Genomic DNA, 19,336 nt, shown 5'->3' on the forward strand with positions numbered 1-19,336 from the left:
CTCTTTCTCTGAGCCCTCCCATTGTTCCTCACTGCCGAGTGAGGAATGTGAAGAATTATCTTGTACACGCAGACTCCTCTGTTTTCGCCTGGAGAAGTCTAGACGGAATGACCGGCTTCTCCGCCCGTCACAGCTCTGTGAAAAACGAGCCAGGCTACAGGCAGAACCCGCAGCACCGGACGGCGCCCGCGTCGGGTATCCGTCCGGGTGATTTAGCTTCTGTCGCGCCGGCGTGGGCTTCAGAACAGCGGGGAAAACAAGCAGGTGGCGCTGGAGCAGAGAAACCTTCACACACTGTGCCATAAAACAGTAAACACCTACTGAGACACCAATGCACAACAGCCACAAGGTCTGAACGAGTAGTGAACCAAAGCAGAGGCATCAGGATCAGGATACTGGTGTCACATACGTTCCACCAAGAACTCAGCCGTACTGCATGAACACATCTGCAGTCACGTGGGCGGTTTGTTCGTTTCTGACGGCCTTGCGCCATTCATCCGGTGTCGCACGCACGCACGCACGCGAGGCAGAGCCGTCTCGAGCATCTATCCAGCAACAGAAATATTTCCCGCACAGTCACGCTACTCGGGCGTTTAATGTGCTTCTGAGTTGCCTGTGGCCCTCGTGAACAAAAGCGCAAACAACATTTCAAACACTAAGCGCTTCTACAGCGCAGGCTCACAATCCTCTTTGCTTCCCAACGTAACGGCAGCCTGTCCTTGGCTCTGAAGCTGCACCCCCCCCACACACACACATACACACACATCTCCAGCAGAGTTTGATTGATTCAGGGTGGACAGTTAGTGGATTTCCATCATCTAATGCAGGCTGTGAGTGCTTCTCTTTTGTCCTGCTGTTTAAGCAACTGTCAGCCACCACGTCTTTTTTCTCCTCCTAATAACATTTTGGGCAGGCGCTGATCTCCTTGGCTCGTCCTCCTATTACCGCACGCGCCGAATGCACTTCGCTGCCATCTTTTCTGCTCCAGCAGAAATCGGGCCAGCTGAAAGTATTAGTATGCAGCCCATACATGTCATGTTTTGCTGGGCAGTTTTGCACAGTGAATCCTTGATAGGGATCTATTACCGGGGAGTACGGTGCAACAGCTGAGTCGATTCGGGCTTTTGGAATTGATGTGCGTCGCATGCAGCCAGATATTAACGCGGCTTTGACTCTGAAAGAGAAATCGTAGTCAGTAAACGAGCAACTCTGATCAATCAATGATAGAGATGACAGGAAACTTGCAGCTAAAAGAAAAAAGACAGCCTTTATTTTCATTGAACATTACAAAGAAAGATGCTATTTACAATTACATTGAAATTGCCATTATTTATTATTCCCTGCTGACGACTGGATGATCAGCTGATCAGTAGTAGTCTTCAGGTTCAGCCTTATCCCCCTGATTCTGAATCTGCTGCTGCTTCCTGTACAAATCAGCAATCTGCAGAGAGAGAGAGGGGGAGAGAGAGGGGAGAGCATTAAAGAGAGAATGCAGTAGGGATGGGGGGGGGAGTATGGAGGTGAGGTAGGAAGTGAAGATCATGAAGGCAGGTCAGTAACATGAAGAGGAAAAGCTAAAAATAACAGTTTGATTATTCATATCCCAGGCTTTGAAGTTGGTGACTCCAAGCTGCTGACTGCGAGACAGAGGTTGTGTTCATTTGAGCTTATCGGGGTGTGTGGGGGCGAGAGGGTGGGGGGCGGGACAATGAATAATGTGTGAACAGCATGCCCACCCAGAATCCGCAGTATCAGTACAGTGGGGCTTCACAGTGAGGAGGAAAAACAATGAAACATCACATTAGTTCTACAAAAGATCAAGGTAGAGCTTTGATCATGGGCCTGAAACTGACGGGCGCCAACATGTTCAGGCTCTGAGCGAATCATATTTCTCACGGACTTACAGACGTGGACAAAATTGTTGGTACCCTTTGATCAATGAAAGAAAAACTCACAATGGTCACAGAAATAACTTTAATCTGACAAAAGTAATAATAAATAAAAATTCTATAAATGTTAACCAATGAAAGTCAGACATTGTTGTTCAACCATGTTTCAACAGAATTATTTTAAAAAATAAACTCATGAAACAGGCATGGACAAAAATGATGGTACCCCTAACTTAATATTTTGTTGCACAACCTTTTGAGGCAATCACTGCAATCAAACACTTTCTGTAACTGTCAATGAGACTTCTGCACCTCTCAGCAGGTATTTTGGCCCACTCCTCATGAGCAACCTGCTCAAGTTGTGTCCGGTTTGAAGGGTGCCATTCTTGGGTGTTTTTAGCAGTGTGTTTTGGGTCATTGTCCTGTTGCAAGACCCATGACCTGCGACTGAGACCAAGCTTTCTGACACTGGCCGGTACATTTCTCTCTAGAATCCCTTGATAGTCTTGAGATTTCATTGTACCCTGCAAAGATTCAAGACACCCTGTGCCAGACGCAGCAAAGCAGCCCCAAAACATAACGGAGCCTCCTCCATGTTTCACAGTAGGAACAGTGTTCTTTTCTTGATATGCTTCATTTTTTCGTCTGTGAACATACAGCTGATGTGCCTTGGCAAAAAGTTCGATTTTTGTCTCATCTGTCCATAGGAAATTCTCCCAGAAGCTTCGTGGCTTGTCAACATGTAGTTTGCATATTCCAGCCTTGCTTTTTTATGATTAGTTTTCAACAATGGTGTCCTCCTTGGTCGTCTCCCATGTAGTCCACTTTGGCTCAAACAACGACGAATGGTGCGATCTGACACTGATGTTCCTTGAGCATGAAGTTCACCTTGAATCTCTTTAGAAGCTCTTTTGTTACCATTCGAATTATCCGTCTCTTAGATTTGTCATAAATTTTCCTCCTGCGACCACGTCCAGGGAGGTTGGCTATAGTCCCATGGATCTTAAACTTCTAAATAATATGTGCAACTGTAGTCACAGGAACATGTAGTTGCTTGGAGATGGTCTTATAGCCTTTACCTTTAACATGCTTGTCTATAATTTTCTTTCTGATCTCTTGAAACAACTCTTTCCTTTGCTTCCTCTGGTCCATGTTGAGTGTGGTACACACCATATCACCAAACAACACAGTGACTACCTGGAGCCATATATATAGGCCCACTGACTGATTACAAGGTTGTACACACCTGTGATGCTAATTAGTGGACACACCTTGAATTAACATGTCCCTTTGGTCACATTTTTTTCAGTGTTTTCTAGGGGTACCATCATTTTTGTCCATGCCTGTTTCATGAGTTTATTTTTTAAAATAATTCTGTTGAAGCATGGTTGAACAACAATGTCTGACTTTCATTGGTTAACATTTATAGAATTTTTATTTATTATTACTTTTGTCAGATTAAAGTTATTTCTGTGACCATTGTGGGTTTTTCTTTCATTGATCGAAGGGTACCAACAATTTTGTCCACGTCTGTAAACCAGCCTTTGCTTACAGTCTGCTAAAGCGCAGAGTTTACACTTTGTGTCCTTCCACTCAGTGTGTGTGTGTGTGTCCACTACCTGACTGAACTGAACCATCATATTAACTCCAACAATGAGGAGGTCCTAATAAAAAGTGCAGTGGTTTGAGGTTTGCGTGGGACAATGTGCTGTTAGAGCTGCTCTTAAATCGGAGGCTGCAAACCTTGGTGCTATAGTATTCTGACACACGCGTGGGCCTGCTTAGGTGGCTTCTCCACCAAACACACAAAGCTGCTTTTAACACGCGGTCTGCCAGAAGGCGTGTGGGAGACTCTGAAGTCAAATGGGAGAAAACGTTATCATCTGGAGACACCAAAGTTAAGCTGCTTGGCTACAGCAGGTGGACAACGGGGGCAACAGTTGCTCCCTGATCTCAGCCACAGGAGCTGGAGCCACAGATGTCATAATCCTTCCATATCTTAACATGTATTTAACTGTATTCATTCATGTGTGGATTCTTGGATACATTTGATCTCTTTTTCACCCACTGTCATTAGCATCCAGGTCAAGAAAAGTTTGATTCAAGCGTCTTAAACACTTAGTCACATATTCTCAATTTTATACGTCTCACTGACTTTGAATACTTTTCAGTTAGTTTCAGTCTGGCTCAGTGTGCGTGTTTTCAGCTGACCTGCAGAAATCTACTGTACAATAAAACCCACACTTCACTGCCTCATGTTATATTACTCAGACCCCAGAGATGCTGCTTTATCAGACATGTTATATAGCTTTGTTCGACATGCAGGGGAGACTCCACTGCATAAACCGGAGGCAGTATAAAGAACGCCGCCCTTGCTGTGGTGCTCAGCCCTGAAATTTTACAGGACAGTACTTGCGGACTGAGCAGGATAATTATGCATCATTCTCTATACGGAGCTTTCATTAACAAGGCAACAAACATTTGATTGAATTCTCTACAGCAGAGAGTCGACCCGTTCGACCTCCTGCAGATAGCACTTGATAGATAAAATGTCCGTTTGACTTTACTCTGAGCTGCACTGCACTGCTGAACCCACACCTCCAGGCTGGGGACGGCACATACCTGAGCTCCAGATGTGGCGTCCTCTGGTTTCTTGTCATCTCGGATTCGAAGGAAGCGAGGGAACCTCAGAGAAATGCCCTTCTCTGGATCCACCTGAGGGCACACACAGGCAGAATCATGATACAGAGCAGCACCGCTGCTATAAGAGCATTTATTCTCTGTTCTGTACAGAAAACCGTGCCTCTTAGACTTGTAACGGATTCATCATTTGCCTGTCAGGCTTTGAAAGCTATAATATCTTCTTTAGTTCAAGGTTTTTATACATCAAACCCTTTTAGTTCCAGCTCTGAACACTGCACTTTTGTCCAGGTTAAATTTCTCTGCCTCTCAAAGTCTCCTACTACCTTCAAAAACTGGTGCTGTGCATATTTTCTATTACCAGAATAACCAGGGAGTGTTAAAGACTAAATACTTGACATAAATACTAAAGATTTCTTACACATGACAAAGACCAAGGTTTGCTAGTGGTGAATATGTTTGTTAAAATGCTTTTAATCTAATGAGAAATTGCAACTTTAATTCCAGGAAGCGTTTTAAACACATGATGTGTCAACCTTAGCCTGGATCGGCTTCAATAAGCAACATGATGCTTTAAACTTCAAGCTAAATGTGTAAAAACGCCTTCCTATAAATACTTTTTTCTTAACAAGGATCAAAATGACAGTTTTACATCGTTAATGTTGTGAAAAACATTTATGTGCATCCTCCACATGAGGCCAAACCGCAGCTAATAAACCAGTATCTGTTACAACCCGGGATCTTTTACAACACATTTAATAACTCAATTAAGAAGCACTAATTGGGACTTTTCACTGTAGGCAGCAGACCATAACAAGCAGTTATACAAGAGTGTATCAGTGGAAACACACTGGGATGATTAACAGACTGAACTGACCATTCCCATGGCAGCTTTGTAGACGGGTGACAGCGACAGGTCAGCGCACTTCACCTCCCAGACCTGCACGGCATCGAGCCACACGTCGGGCTCCGCCGATTGGTCGAAGCGGTAGTAGGCGCGCGGCTTGGGCAGAATGTGATCCTGGAGGAAATAAATTAGGATCAAAACATGAATTAAACATTTCAACACTGTACATTATAAATCATTGTGTGCGCGCAGGACCAAAACACCCAGTTGGAGCTGTCAGACCAGACAAGGCCTCGTCCCTGACAAAAACATTAGCCGTAAATATTAAATATAAATACTGATAAAAAGGACCTGGACATTATGAATTATAATCACAAACAGTGTTAATATACACTGTACCGTGAAGAAATGCAGCACAATATATTCAGGGAATGTGATAAAGAGACAGTGACAGAGTGGCTTTGGTTGCCCTGCTGGATCCTGCTGCCGCCTCACGATCACGTCCCAGGAGACGGCGCCGAGTCTCGACACTCAGATGATACCTACTTGCCTGAGGGGCAACATGAGCGTGTGATTTACACTGCACATTATCATAAACCTACATGAAGGATTTCACGCAGGAACACTCTGATATAAGCGCTTACATGACTTGATAGTCAACGTCTTACAGTTAAAGAGAAACATCTTAAAGCTGAATGCAGGCGTCCAACCAACTGCTCCAGTTCTGCGAGCAAACTGTCAGCGTACGAGCGATCACGGCCTCAGTGTAGATATCACACCTTTGACTAAATGATAACCTTCTCATTCAGGCATAGGAAACTTCAATCCAGCCTATTTGAGTCTTAAGGAGGATACCCAGAATGTGGCAGTGTCCACAGAATTGGGTCACAGCTAAGTAATGCTGGGAAAACCAAGACTCCAGCAGCAACGGTGCTGTTGGTTTCCTCGTACACATTATTTATACTGTAGGAATTCAAGTGACACTCTTTTACAGAATGAATCCCACTGAGTGAGCTGGTAGGGATGGAAAGTCTGCTCATAAACCAGTCCTATACTTCATTATAGAGGTCAGGTGTAAGTTAGATCTAACCGACCTACGTCGTTTCTTTGTCTTTATGGTAAATACCACACAGGGTAATTGAAATTTTGTAATTACACATCAGAGAGGCCTGAAAAGGTAAATGCGTAGGAGCTATTCCTGTTATATCAACCTATTTGTGTTGATTTGAGTGTGTTTACACCTCCGAGCACTGGGTGAAGAATTCATGTTGATGGCATACGTAATGAGACTTATTTATGCAGAGTAATTACAATCAAGTGCAGGTGTTGTTGCCGGAGGAAGCGCTCGGTTTTTGTGCCGGCTGTAGCTGCATTTCTCGTTTAGTCGGTGGAACATCAGGGAGAGATGAGCGTCACCGAGACAAACGCAAATCAACGTCGAATACGTCAAAGTAAAAGGCAGAGGAAATGGTGAAAGAACAATCTTAATTGTGCTAAATGCAAGAAACAAAGTTCATCACAGTCTGTTAGTTTTGGGTTTGACGCGATAACAAATTGCCAGAACATGTTGAAAACCAGACTGAAGACCAGAGTTGATGAAGATGTAAGAGTCTGAGTTGTCTAATGATCATGACTTGAATCCTTTTACTTCGCACAAAAGTCATTTGTAGGAGCTGGTTTCAGGACAAGGCGTTAAGTCAAGCTCTACAAACAAAACTACTGATCACGAAATGGCAAACTCAAACTTCACCAGAGAAGAAGCCTGATGAATATTTAGAGCCAATTAGATTCAACCACAATTAAATCGTTTGGATCAGATGGGACCCTCACTAATGGTCTCACTAATGTGAAGTCACATTCGTGGCATTTGTTTCTAAAACACCAAGCCTAATTTTTATCTTAATTAGCCAAACTTTTCTTTTTTCAGTTAAACTGGCCTCACTGTTTCCAGGCTCTCGCTAAAAACAAATAGAACTGTTCTGAGTGCTAATGATTTGTAATTACCCAACATGAACATCAGAGGTGAAGTGCACTGAGAGCTTTGGCATTGCTACATGCTAAAATAACATTTGGCAGCTGCACTCAGAGCTTTGACTGTGGCACTATGAGGTGTCCAGGAACACTGAGACACGTGGCCTGGGGTTTGTGGACGACTGCCACACAGCACCAACCGGGGCAGAGCAACTAGCAATACAATTAATTAACCATCAAACGGCTACCGGACCATCTTCTGTCACTCGGTTGATCTATGTATTTCGGGCAGTTCCAGGTCCGTGCTTACTCTGCTCAGGTCTGCAGCTGTGGACTGAATAGGCAGCAGAAGCACCAGTTTAAGAGCTGCATTCCTCCGCTCAAGTATCAGTCCTGAGATCTGGACAGAGAAGGGATCAGTGGGTCCCTCGTTACAGCGCAGCAGCTCGCCACCCAGAGGACTGTTAACGCAGCCAATCGTCTTGCTGTCTGGAGTCCCATTGGCCTGCAGCACTGCAACCAAAGCTACACGACTCGCCTTAATTCACCATCCATCACTTTCAGATGGAGGGCTTCATTACAAAGCACTACAGTACAGCCTGTATTGGTCTGCGGAGGAAAAAAAAAGCCTACACCGAGTTCTCAATCACCATTTCACATGAATTCTGCACTGTGCAGCAGTTTGGACCACTGACACTAACCCCTTAACCTTTAAAATGTTACTTTAAGATTGCTTTACTGCAGAACACCAGTGTACTTGACTTGTGCACTGCGTATTATCTAACAATCTGTCATTTTAATACGGCACAGACTGCCTTTTTAAAAGTCTCTGTTCTTATAAAGTCTAAATTTAGCCGATAGAAGTCAACAGAGTATTTAAATGAATTCTGACTCTCACAACAGCTATCAGTTCTCAGAGAGCAGTCAATTTCTTCAAATGCTGCCGCTGTGGAACAAAGCTCTTCAAATGTAAATTGAAAAAGCAATTAAATCCCCAACGTCAGCGCACGCCTGCACCGCTGTTCCAAATGCAAGGGAGTAGTTCGTGATCTGTGCTCAGTGTTTCCAGATAGTGGCCAAGTTCACACGTTCAAACCAATGTATGTAATTAATACTCTGTACTTCTTGTCTTTGAGGCAATATTTGGCAAGTTCAGACCAGTAGTCTGCAGCAGCCCTATGAAGGATCATTCTTGTATATGACTCATTTCATTTAACTTAATTCAATTAGTTAGAGAATCACTGGCACCACTTACAAATTGATCTTTGATATTAATTTTTGGCTCTCCGCTATGAATTGAGACTCCAGTTAAGAACGACTTTATATCAGAAAAGGGCACAGAGGACCTCAGCAGCAGGAGATTTTATGTTTTTACCAAGCTGTTAAGTTCAAGTCATGTTGTGCCACTTTACCTTTAAGAACTTGTAATGCTGCTCCAGATCTTCATCCTTAAAGCCTGTCCCGATCTAAAAGAGATGAAACGAAAATGAGAACGACAGCCGCACTCACACACTCACATGTAGACACTCATATTCTCTCACGGCAAAGCGGCAGCCATTCGGCAGCAAGCAGCTGAACACGGCACAGCAAGCAAATCCCCCACCTGCCCCACGAGTGCCTTGTCTAACTGCTTCGCCTGAAGCACCGAGTCACCTCTTAAAAGAACTGAACCCAGTGACACATGGGATCACCCGATGCACGGATATGCACAGAGAAGGGAAGAATAAAGGCTGCTCCATGAGTCAAATATAGCATTTACCAGGTGACAAGAGTGTTTAAAAGAGTTCTGCATGTGACCAAAGGCGGCTTTATGTTCCTAAGGATGCATACGTTACGGTTTAAAGGGTTAATTGTGTTATTTCTATGCGGAGGCCACAACACCACCACAACTGTTTAAAATACTTCCTGCGCTATTAAAGTGTTCAAACCTTGTTAGAGCAATTCTGTATCATATATCCAATCCACCAGACCTACACTGTCAATATGGAAAACAGACAATCCATAACTCTGACTAGCATCACAATATTTCTTGTCTACTTGCCAATGAACATGACCTCAACCCACAGTTGAAGTGTGTGTACTGTCTGTGTGTGACCCCTGTGATGGATAAATTACCAGAAAAGGGTGCCATCACTTTAATTTAATAAATCGTATGTGACTTCACCTATGCCACTCTACACACTGTAGTGTGTGTGGACAGCAGCACTGTTCCTGGACTCAGTGAGGACTCATGTCCTGCTCAAGGACATTTCAGAAGGATGTATAGCTGAGATTACTTTGGGGAAATAGAAATCTGGGTCAAATTCTGCTTTCAGCTACAGCAGAGCCTCTCAAATGGTGATTTCCCAAAGTTTACAATGTCAAGGACAACAAGATTATTTTTATGGATTTCTGCTTTTGTTTTATCACTGACATTGAAAAGTAAAGAAGAGATGGATGCTGCACTGACAGGACACAAAGTCCTTTCTATTCAGCTGCCATGATGCTGAGGTCTCAAAGTGTTTGTTCTTTTTTGGCCTGATGTAACATAAGGAACTTATGTTACATCAATAGTTAAACACTATTTTAAGCGGGCTGCTGCAGAGCTTGCAGTGTAACCGAGAAGGCATTTATAACCAGCAGAAGTCTATCCTTTTCCAACATGCTACAGAAGTTACAATAGGTTTTGAGAGCTACCAAAACACAGGTGACCTACATTCAACGCTGCTGTTGGTAACATTCCTCTCAATCTGCACCTACTGTGTAATCTGGGGAGAGGACCCTTCTCATACTTTCATTTCAATCTAGATCTGTGTTAGAACACAGACCTTCATGTACTTAATTGTCTCAAACAAACAAACAAAAAAAACACATTATCTGCTGGCTCAATTAAGTCTTTAACTGTGACACTGTGATTATTTCGCCAAGACTTTTCTTCCAAGATCCCCGTGCACAATAGGGCACAATAAATAAATGACAGTGCCTGCAATATCCCCAGTGTTTCATTCCAGCACTAAGAAGCATGCCAAGTGCTGAAAAATCAATCAGTCTGACAGTTAATTATAAGATAAACTGATTTGGGCTCTGTTTATTTTAACTGTGAGCCTCTGTCTACTTCTGTCTGTATTACCAAAATTGCTGTGCATGCAGAAGGTTATGCAGCAATTTAAAATAAAATGCTCAAGGTATAACTTTCTAGCAAATGACCCATATGCAACTCGATACGAGACAAAGGAAAGGATTTATTCTTTTATTTTCCCACAAGTACAGTCTTATTATGTGTAATTTAAACTCATCAAGATGAGCCTCACTGTCCCCATCACAGACATCTTTGTGGAAAAACATCCTCTAGTGAGATTTTATTTTAAAGGAAATGCTGTGAATAGGAGAAAACCATCAACACTAACTGAACACTTAATACAGCAATGTAACGGCCACTAACATCCAGGAGCTCCAGTGAAGTCAAGCAGAGTGCTGGACCGGTGAACTCCCCGGCGCAGGAGTGAGTAAAGCGAAGTGAGGGGTGCTGCTTTAAAAAAAGGAAAACGTGTGTTCGCAACTTACTAAATCCCTTTTCCATGGTTAAAAACATAAAAGTGGCAGAAGGAAAAAATAGAGATGAAAGGTTTTTGCAGGTCAGAGGAGAGACAGAATTCATGTTCTGGTGAAGTGATACTATGACTAGTTCACACTCTCATTATCTCAGACACACACACTCGCACACGCAGCAGGTCACACATGCTCCATTACATGCTTACCACCTATATCTTATGAAGCATTCATCCACAGACGTTCTGGTTTTCATTTAATTCGGGCTTGAGGGTGAAAGTGACAGTTTAAAAGCAAGCGAGCGCACACGCACGTGCACACCCCATCAGTACGCATGCACACACATGGAATCCACCGAAAGGGTGGTAAAAGAAAACACCCATACTCCATTAAAACTACATAACAGCTTAATGCAAAGACCTAAAAATACACAGTGCACAGTCGCTGCCAAACACGAGTGTCCCAATGCATAATATATGTTATTTCATGGCTGCAAAGTGGACAGAATAAAATACCACCTTTCTTCCCTTGCAAGTATTACATTTATATCTGTAAGTCCCCAAGGTAAAAATTAAACAACGCAGGTTATTATTTTGAACTGTGCTGTGGGATTCAACTATATGAAGGGTAAGAAAGTACATAGACAATCTATAAGATCTTAAATCTTTATGTGGTCATTCCTGTAGGCACTGTGAGTGTCAATCTCTATATTTATTTAACAATCCTGCAAGAGCATACTGTTTACTGATGATAAATCATTTCTTCCCAAGTGAGATTTCTGAACGGTCCTATTCTGAAAATGAGGTAGGCACAGTACTGTATGTCTGACACGTTATAAACCTAGACAGAAAAAGTCTAAAGTGTCAAGAGACAACTTGTACTTTCAGAGAGGTTGTTAACTAGTTAAGGACATCGTCATCTTTTCTTTACATCACCTTTTTTCTTCATTACAAAAAAGCTGATTCATTTTAGCATTTCTAAGATTAAAATTTTATTATGAAAAACAGGAGTCTGAATTAAAAGATAAAGTGCTTTAATTACCAAGAAGTGGTTCAACCTATTAATCTTATCAACACATTTTGCTTCTAGAGGAATAAAACGACCCTAACCATGAGCCCTGTGTGACATATAGAACCACTGCTGTGAGGACACGCACCTTGCAGACGGACTGGAACTCTTCATTCTCCTCATCATAGCAGGCCAGCAGGAAGCCGCCGTAGGTTCCCGTCCTCTTGCCTTTCCCCAGGTAGGCGCCGATCACACACAGATCAACGGTGTCCCCCACCCCCTCCAGGTAGTCCTTCTTCAGCTGGGGGGAGGCACAACGGTATGTATGTGTATGTCATTGCACCAAAGTGATGAAAGGTACGACTGGAGCTGAAAAATGCATCTCATTATTAACTAAATGGAATCAGTTATGGCTCCCAAAAGGTACCAATTTTCTTTGTGTAAATGAAAAGCCAAGGGGCACAATTAAATGTCATTTATCAAGTGCGTAAACTGTCAGAGGCCTGGGCTGCTGCGCTAAGACGCTGACAAGCTAATAAGAAATCAAATGTTCTGCTTCTCCAGAAATTTAAAATCAGTTTGGGTGAAAATGCTTAAATCAGTGGTTGTGATTAACGGTGGTGTGTGGGAAGTGGTCCTCGAACACAGAGCCTGTTTTGCATGTTGACAGACAAACTTTACAATTATTTGTGTGTCCGAACAAAGTGTTAATCATATAATACACAAATTAGTGTCAGTTACTGGTGTGTCACAAGCGTGACCCCCTCAGCCACGTTAAACACACACCTTCAGCCAGTTATGGGAGCGCTTGGCAATTTCATAGGTGGCATCCTTCTCCAGAGTCTTCACCATCAGGCCCTCGCAGGAGTCTACACACACACACACACACACACACACACACACACACACACACACACACACACACACACACACACGCGTAAACACACTTGTGGTTTTGCAGAAAGGAAATGAACAGATTATCTTTTAGATACATGGAAGGTCTTTGTCTCCTCCTGCACACAAGGCACATAAATGGGCTCAGGACACAAAGACAAACAGTAGACAAGGACACAAGCAACTCCTATTCACAAAATACACACAGGGAAACATGGTGTGATGTTCTCTCTCTCATATACAGAGCCAAACAACACAGGAAAACTCAATTACACAACTCACAGGTTCAGAGTGTCGCAAACACACGTGCATGTAAACACACAATAACGACACCAGCATCCATAAAAAACAGCACACAACGACGCACATCACACACAATTTACACATGAAGGCAGCAGGCAAAGGAAACCAGTGAAATGAAATTCCCATGTAACACACCCACACACAAAAAGGCTGAGGACGCACAGGGACAGCAGGAAAGGAAACGAGCGTGCAGTTAGCAAACACATAATACACAAAAACAAGCAGGGAGAAGGTCGGCCTCCATCTCCCTCACACCTCGAACAGACTGCTCCAGGAACTCTGCGATGGTGTCGGTGTTGTCGGAATCGATGGACCGGGCGAACACAAACTCTCCCTCCACCTCTGAGAAGCTCTCCTTCAGCAGAGCCCGACGCCGACACAGCGGCTGTCGCACCAGGGACTAAATAAACACACACACACAAGTTATTACAATTGGCAAAAACAGTGTGTCATTACAACAGATTCCTATTCGTACCTCAAGGCATTGAAATGATGGATGAAATGCTATCTCAAATACCTACTCGCACACAAATACACAGTCACGACAGCTTTGGGGACAGACACACACTCACACAGGCTCAAAGCTGCAGCACCTTCAACACACAAAGCACTATGAGCACATTTCTAATCCATCATTGAAGTTTGGGGGGATTTGGGCACTAAAGGTTAATGAAACAGCCACAAAATCAACATGTTGCCTCTGTTCAACAACAGGAAGACACCAACATATGATGCTGATAAAAGAGTGATGCACCACAGGTCAGTGGAGGCGGTACGTTTCCTTTTAATGATGACAGCCCTGGGATTCTGGTTCTGGCTTAATCGCCAGCAGTGTAGTTACAGCACTGACATATTGCTGCTATTCTCATCTACCTGAAGGACAAAAATTACAACTGCCTGGTCATGCATCAAACTAACAATGACCGTGTTTGTGTGAGGGACCAGACGTGGCAGAGCCAAGACTACGTCTAAAATGAGTTCCATCCCAACTCATCAAGAAAGTTTATGACAATTCTGTACGTTTGGGGAATGTTTTACATTTAACAGTCAGGTTAGAGCTCAGTGGGGCGCTGATTTGTGTCACTAGTGGCATATTAAATTGCTGCTTGTCCTAACATGTTGACGTGTGACACCATCGCTGACACAGACAAGATTGGGTGCAGGAGTTTTGATGCATGGGTTATAGGTTTGCTGGCCTTAATGGTGACGTTGTCACAAAATCACAAAGTTTCACTTTAGCAGTTTGTATTTTAAAGTTCCAGACGTCACAACTGTCCTCAACAAAACACGCAGATTTTGCAGCAAACGTCTCGTCAGTTGAGCCTAGATGGATGTGACCTTGGCGTCCTCTCACTGCAGCCCACAGGGAGGTCTGTGGTGGGGTATTACGGCGGCAGCGGCACATGCAGTACACGGGGACTCGGACAGGCACAATTTGTACAATGTAGAAATAAAGAATTTTAATGAATGAATAACTAAATAAAAACATGCCACAATCCGCAAACAACAACCTGTGTTCACAGAGACAAATTAATTCATCGAATTTACATAAGCGCCATTAGGTAGGATGCAGCAACGAAGTGGCACAACCTAAGAGCCCTTTTAATTATACAATTTTGTTTCCGATCGCTTGGGAAAACGAACATCAGATGATGTAGAAATTTGGGGATTTGCATTTTCTTGAGCCGACTTTTGGGGAATTCTGGATTGATATGCGCCCACTCGGTCCCACACACCGTCACAATTACCACCCTCAGCACACGCCGAGACTTAGAAGGGTAGCGACTCTTCTCAGGCGCGCAGACAGTGTCAGACAGACACACGCGCACTCAGACACACTCCACTGGAATTACAATGAGCATTAAAATCATTATCTAGTAACGGCCTCCTGTAGCACCGTCATTGGCATTCAGGGATGTTTGCTGGCACCTCGACGGGGTGACGGGCGCGCGAGCACGCTCACAAACAACAAACACGCACACACACACACACACACACACACACGCCAGCCGGGTTCTAAACGGCGATGACAGCGCTGACAAAGATCTCTGGGAAACATTTTCCTCATCATCACTGGGCCTTACCTCGCCGTTGAGATAGAGAAGGTCAAAGGCATACACGCACACTTGGACTTTGATCTCCGACGCATCCACATCCTGCAGGGAGGCAGCAACACACATACATATATTTAAATATTTTCCCCTTGACAAAAATATGCAGATGAAGGCATCCTATTCACAAATCGCTACATCCAACCTTGGGATTTGTTACAAACAGTTCTTTGATTTCCCTCCTGTTGATCTTGAAAGTTAACCACCTCCCGCCTTCCCGTCAACTCCCTACCTGTTAACAGTGTTACACCTACTTGTGTTCCTCCCCCACGTCCAGTGTATTACCTCCTACTCCTCAGCTCGCTTCACTAACCTATTCTCCTGTGCAGCACCCCACCGTGTTTATTCTGCTCTTGTTTACCCCCATCAGTCTGTACACTCTCCAGTCTGGCCTATTACAGGGCTTCCACCGTGGCCCTGACACAACAAGTTTATGACTTTTCTATAACTGCAATGAAGCAATATTGGATTTCCAGGATTGCATTGCACCATGTATTTGTAAATCTATTACCGAGTTACTTCTTTCTACAAAACAGCTGCAGGCTAGTGATTTGCTAAATCAGTTGGCTCCATTAAAACCTAGAGTAACCCTGAGGAGTTTGACATGTAGTACTATTAATTAATGTGATACACTTCAATCAGCAAAACTAATACAGCAGGACTTTAACGGCTGCATACAGTGGCCATGCTGACCTCTGTCCTCCCCCACATCAGAAGCACCAGGTGATAACAAAACTGTAATATTCTACTGCTCTGGTGGTTTTGATGAACGAAGGAAGAATCCTTGTGTCCAAATGTGTCCAGCATAATTTTAATTCCCTGTGTTATAATCAAAGCAAATCATGCACACATTTCCTAAAAGGGGAGTTTCTCACTATTTTGAAAAGGCTGTATAACAGTTTGGGGAGTACAGGTACATTACAGTTAGAAAACCATTTTATAATTAGGTCAGCACAGATAATAATCAGTTTCTAAGACACCTGTTCTTGCCAACCTGCTCGTCTGGACCCCTCAAGATGAAATCGTCTGAAATTATTTTTCCCGGCTAGAAAAGGCATTTTTAATACAGGGAAAGCAAAGGAAGGTTGAACACCATTTTTATAGATTACTCCCCAGAGCAGAACCAAGAGGAAGCAAGTTGAAAGCTTCAGGGAGCCGTGCGCAAGAAGTTGCTAGGAAACATCTGTAGAAAAATTATATTTTTATTAAATTATGTAACATGCCCACCAGCCGTCTGTAAACAGCAGATTTGTAGTCATTATTGCTATTATTTGCACTTTCAGAGCAGTATCAACAGTACTGGTACCTGATCTTCTAGCAAGATGCTGCTGAAGGAGCTTTTAATTTCCAGTACGGTGGCATTTCACTAAAAGATCATTTACTGTAAGGTGTTGAACATTTTGAATAATATTAGTGTTAACCAATAATTTATTAATATTGGATGTGGGAATTTTTTTATTTATGGTAGTTATGCCCAGCATCTCCCAGGTGCATTTGAGGAAAGCCTAATGTTTCCACTACAGGACATATTAAGAGTGAAGTGAAGCAGCAAGCCCAGCACATTAGGTTCTGTTTCACATACATCTGGCAGTTCCTGGGTACCAACACATCATTTATCTGAGTAAGTGTGTGCAGCGTAACTCACTGGCATTTAGTGCAGCATACATTCAGAGTAATACCTTCAAAATGCAATATTCTAAAAGTTCTAAAACTAAATTAAGTGCCGTGTTTACAATTAAACCCCTGCAGTCTTCAAACCTGAAAGATTTCCTCTGCTGATTTCCTCAGTCTTCTGCTTTATTCTCCGTACAAGTCCCTCATTACTCTCCCCTTCGCTCATTAATGGCAAACCATTAGTCCGTATTGGGTTTCATCACATCTGAAATATTTCATTTCAGCAAGGATGCCCGTGCTGCTAAAAGAGCCAGGATGCCGTTATGCCAGAATGCCGGTACAATCAGCGTGTGCATCAAACCACTATTACAAATAATCATAATTTTGTGGCGGCGATAACGGTATCCAGTGGGAAAAAAAAAACAATTATGATAATCATTTTCAGCCATTTCCATTATCATGGTGGTCACATTTGCTCTCTCACTTCCTCTTGTCTAATTTACAAAAATGGTATCATACATGCGGAAAGACGGGGTAAAGGGAGCAGTTTCACTCTAATGTGATTGGTGTGGTGGAAAGAGGCCATTATTCTGATCAAAACTGAAAAAACACCTTGCTGACATTTGCAATCGCACACCCACCTCCTCTCTCCTCGATCCATTTGACTCCTCCGTCTCGTGCTTATCAATCTCCCCTCCTTTCTGTCTGCTCGCTCTCTGTCCATCTCCCGCAGTCTGCCGGATCATTTCACTCTATTATCTAGCTCTCCCCTATCTACTGGTCCTCATCTCTGTCTTGTTTTCTCTTTTCAACCTTTTCTCTTCTCTCATCATCTCCTCCTATCTACCTTTATGACACTGCGAGTATTTATTCTCCTCTATCTTACTATACTCCTTTGCAATCACACAGTACCTTTCTCTTGCGGGTGGTGAGGACCTGAAAAGGCTGGATCTGCTTCTTCTCACGATCCCAGGCGACTGCCTCCGAGTCCAGCACGCAGGAAACCACAGAATCCTTCTTCACCTGAGAATAAAATGATGACAGCACAAAGCGATTAGATCAAACATAATGAGATTGTACCGAGATGAGAGATATGGTGAGGGTTCCAAGATTAAAAAAGCCCAGATGACGTTATTTGCCAAACTGCAAATAAGCAACATCTGCTGTAGCAAACAGAAAACTGCCTGCAAGTTTCAGTGAAGTTAATCCAACAAAGTTAAAAGACTCCAACTAAATATTGAGGCTCAACTTGACACCGACTTTTAAAAACATGAATACAGGCAATCAAAATGATGACATGTCCAGGACCTGCAGCTGCCCTCAATTTGCTCCCCAATGCTTTGGAGACGTGTTTTTTTCAGCTCTACATTTATCTCCACTCCTGAGTAGCCATGTCTGTTGCTGCCATCTCTTTCACTCGACTGTTACCTTATTGAGTAACACTTTTGGTCGGTTGCCAACAATGTGCAACGAAGCAAAATGCTTCACTGGAAACATTCAACACAATTTCTCCATTTTGAGGTTTTATTTTTCTATAAGGTAAAAAGCCTTGGCAGCAGATAGTTTTTCCCTATGAAGGAAAGGACATGATTTAAGCTGGGGATAGACTCTCTCGCTCATGGGCAGTGACTGCTAATTACCTAAGTTACAAAATCCTGCGTATGAGGTTTAATCTGTTGCTTTCTTGGTTGATTTTGGGCCAGCGGCATTCTCCTCAAGTGTTCAAATGTACAACTTGAATAGGAGCAAGCGTCGACCGATGAGTGCAATCTGAACAGCGATCAGAAAAACCAATCACGTGTAAGAGCAGGAGGCAAATCAGATATAACCGGCTGTTTGGAAACATTCTCAACTAGAACTAATATCCTTATGAGGTCATTAGGCTAAGCAAGGCATTAATTACAAATTCATGTATTTAAATTAATATTAATGCGTTAATGCATTAATATTAATTTGTCATTTAAAGCATTAAGTCACTATGGTGGCTTTGGGAAAATGAGATTTCCCTCATTAACATGCAAAATAATGCAGCAAGGTGCTGTAAAATCTAATCAGACCGTCTACTCCATGCGGGCTGGTGTAAAGTTTCACTCAGCCATTGTTCATTTATTGTGTTCACAAGCATGTGTTGACACGCAGGTGCTGCCATGACAACATAACGTCAGGAAGGGAGATGCAAATTTCAATTCAAAGCCGTTACTTCTGGGATAAAACTTTGATTTAAACAACTCGTGTTTCCACCACATAGGTGAATTAAAACCCATTTCATTTATGCGGGAAAATTATTTCAAGCTCTGCAACTTGTAAATAAATTTCTCCAGCTTTACACTTTATTTACTTCCTTTCTCATCTAAACCCATGTTTGGACAGAAATCACTGAAAAAAGGTGAATAGTTTAAAAAGAGTGGGAGACAAGAGAATGGGGTGTATGACAGACAAATTGTGAGAAGATGAGAATAGTAGAAAAAAAAAGACACCAAAGAGGAGCATCAACAGGAAAAAAAGAGCAAATACTGTATGTCAGAGGGTAC

General features: G+C 42.9%; 1 protein-coding gene across 3 annotated transcripts in view; it reads right to left on the minus strand.

Annotated features, from left to right (window-relative positions):
* Positions 1-1,248: 1,248 nt before the first annotated feature.
* lig1 (ligase I, DNA, ATP-dependent) overlaps positions 1,249-19,336 on the minus strand; it is a 37,646-nt gene continuing 19,558 nt past the window's right edge. For all 3 annotated transcript variants that reach the window (XM_029131954.2, XM_029131952.3, XM_029131951.3), the window contains exons 19-27: positions 17,718-17,828; positions 15,165-15,236; positions 13,336-13,480; positions 12,670-12,752; positions 12,032-12,184; positions 8,760-8,813; positions 5,407-5,550; positions 4,512-4,604; positions 1,249-1,441 (exon numbers count right to left, since the gene is read on the minus strand). In XM_029131954.2, coding sequence (XP_028987787.1) covers positions 1,367-1,441; positions 4,512-4,604; positions 5,407-5,550; positions 8,760-8,813; positions 12,032-12,184; positions 12,670-12,752; positions 13,336-13,480; positions 15,165-15,236; positions 17,718-17,828 — 930 coding nt within the window. In that variant the 3' untranslated portion in view covers positions 1,249-1,366. The remainder of the gene's footprint in view (positions 1,442-4,511; positions 4,605-5,406; positions 5,551-8,759; positions 8,814-12,031; positions 12,185-12,669; positions 12,753-13,335; positions 13,481-15,164; positions 15,237-17,717; positions 17,829-19,336) is intronic.

Source organism: Betta splendens, chromosome 17 (genome assembly GCF_900634795.4).
Source record: "Betta splendens chromosome 17, fBetSpl5.4, whole genome shotgun sequence".
Taxonomy (NCBI): Eukaryota; Metazoa; Chordata; class Actinopteri; order Anabantiformes; family Osphronemidae; genus Betta; species Betta splendens.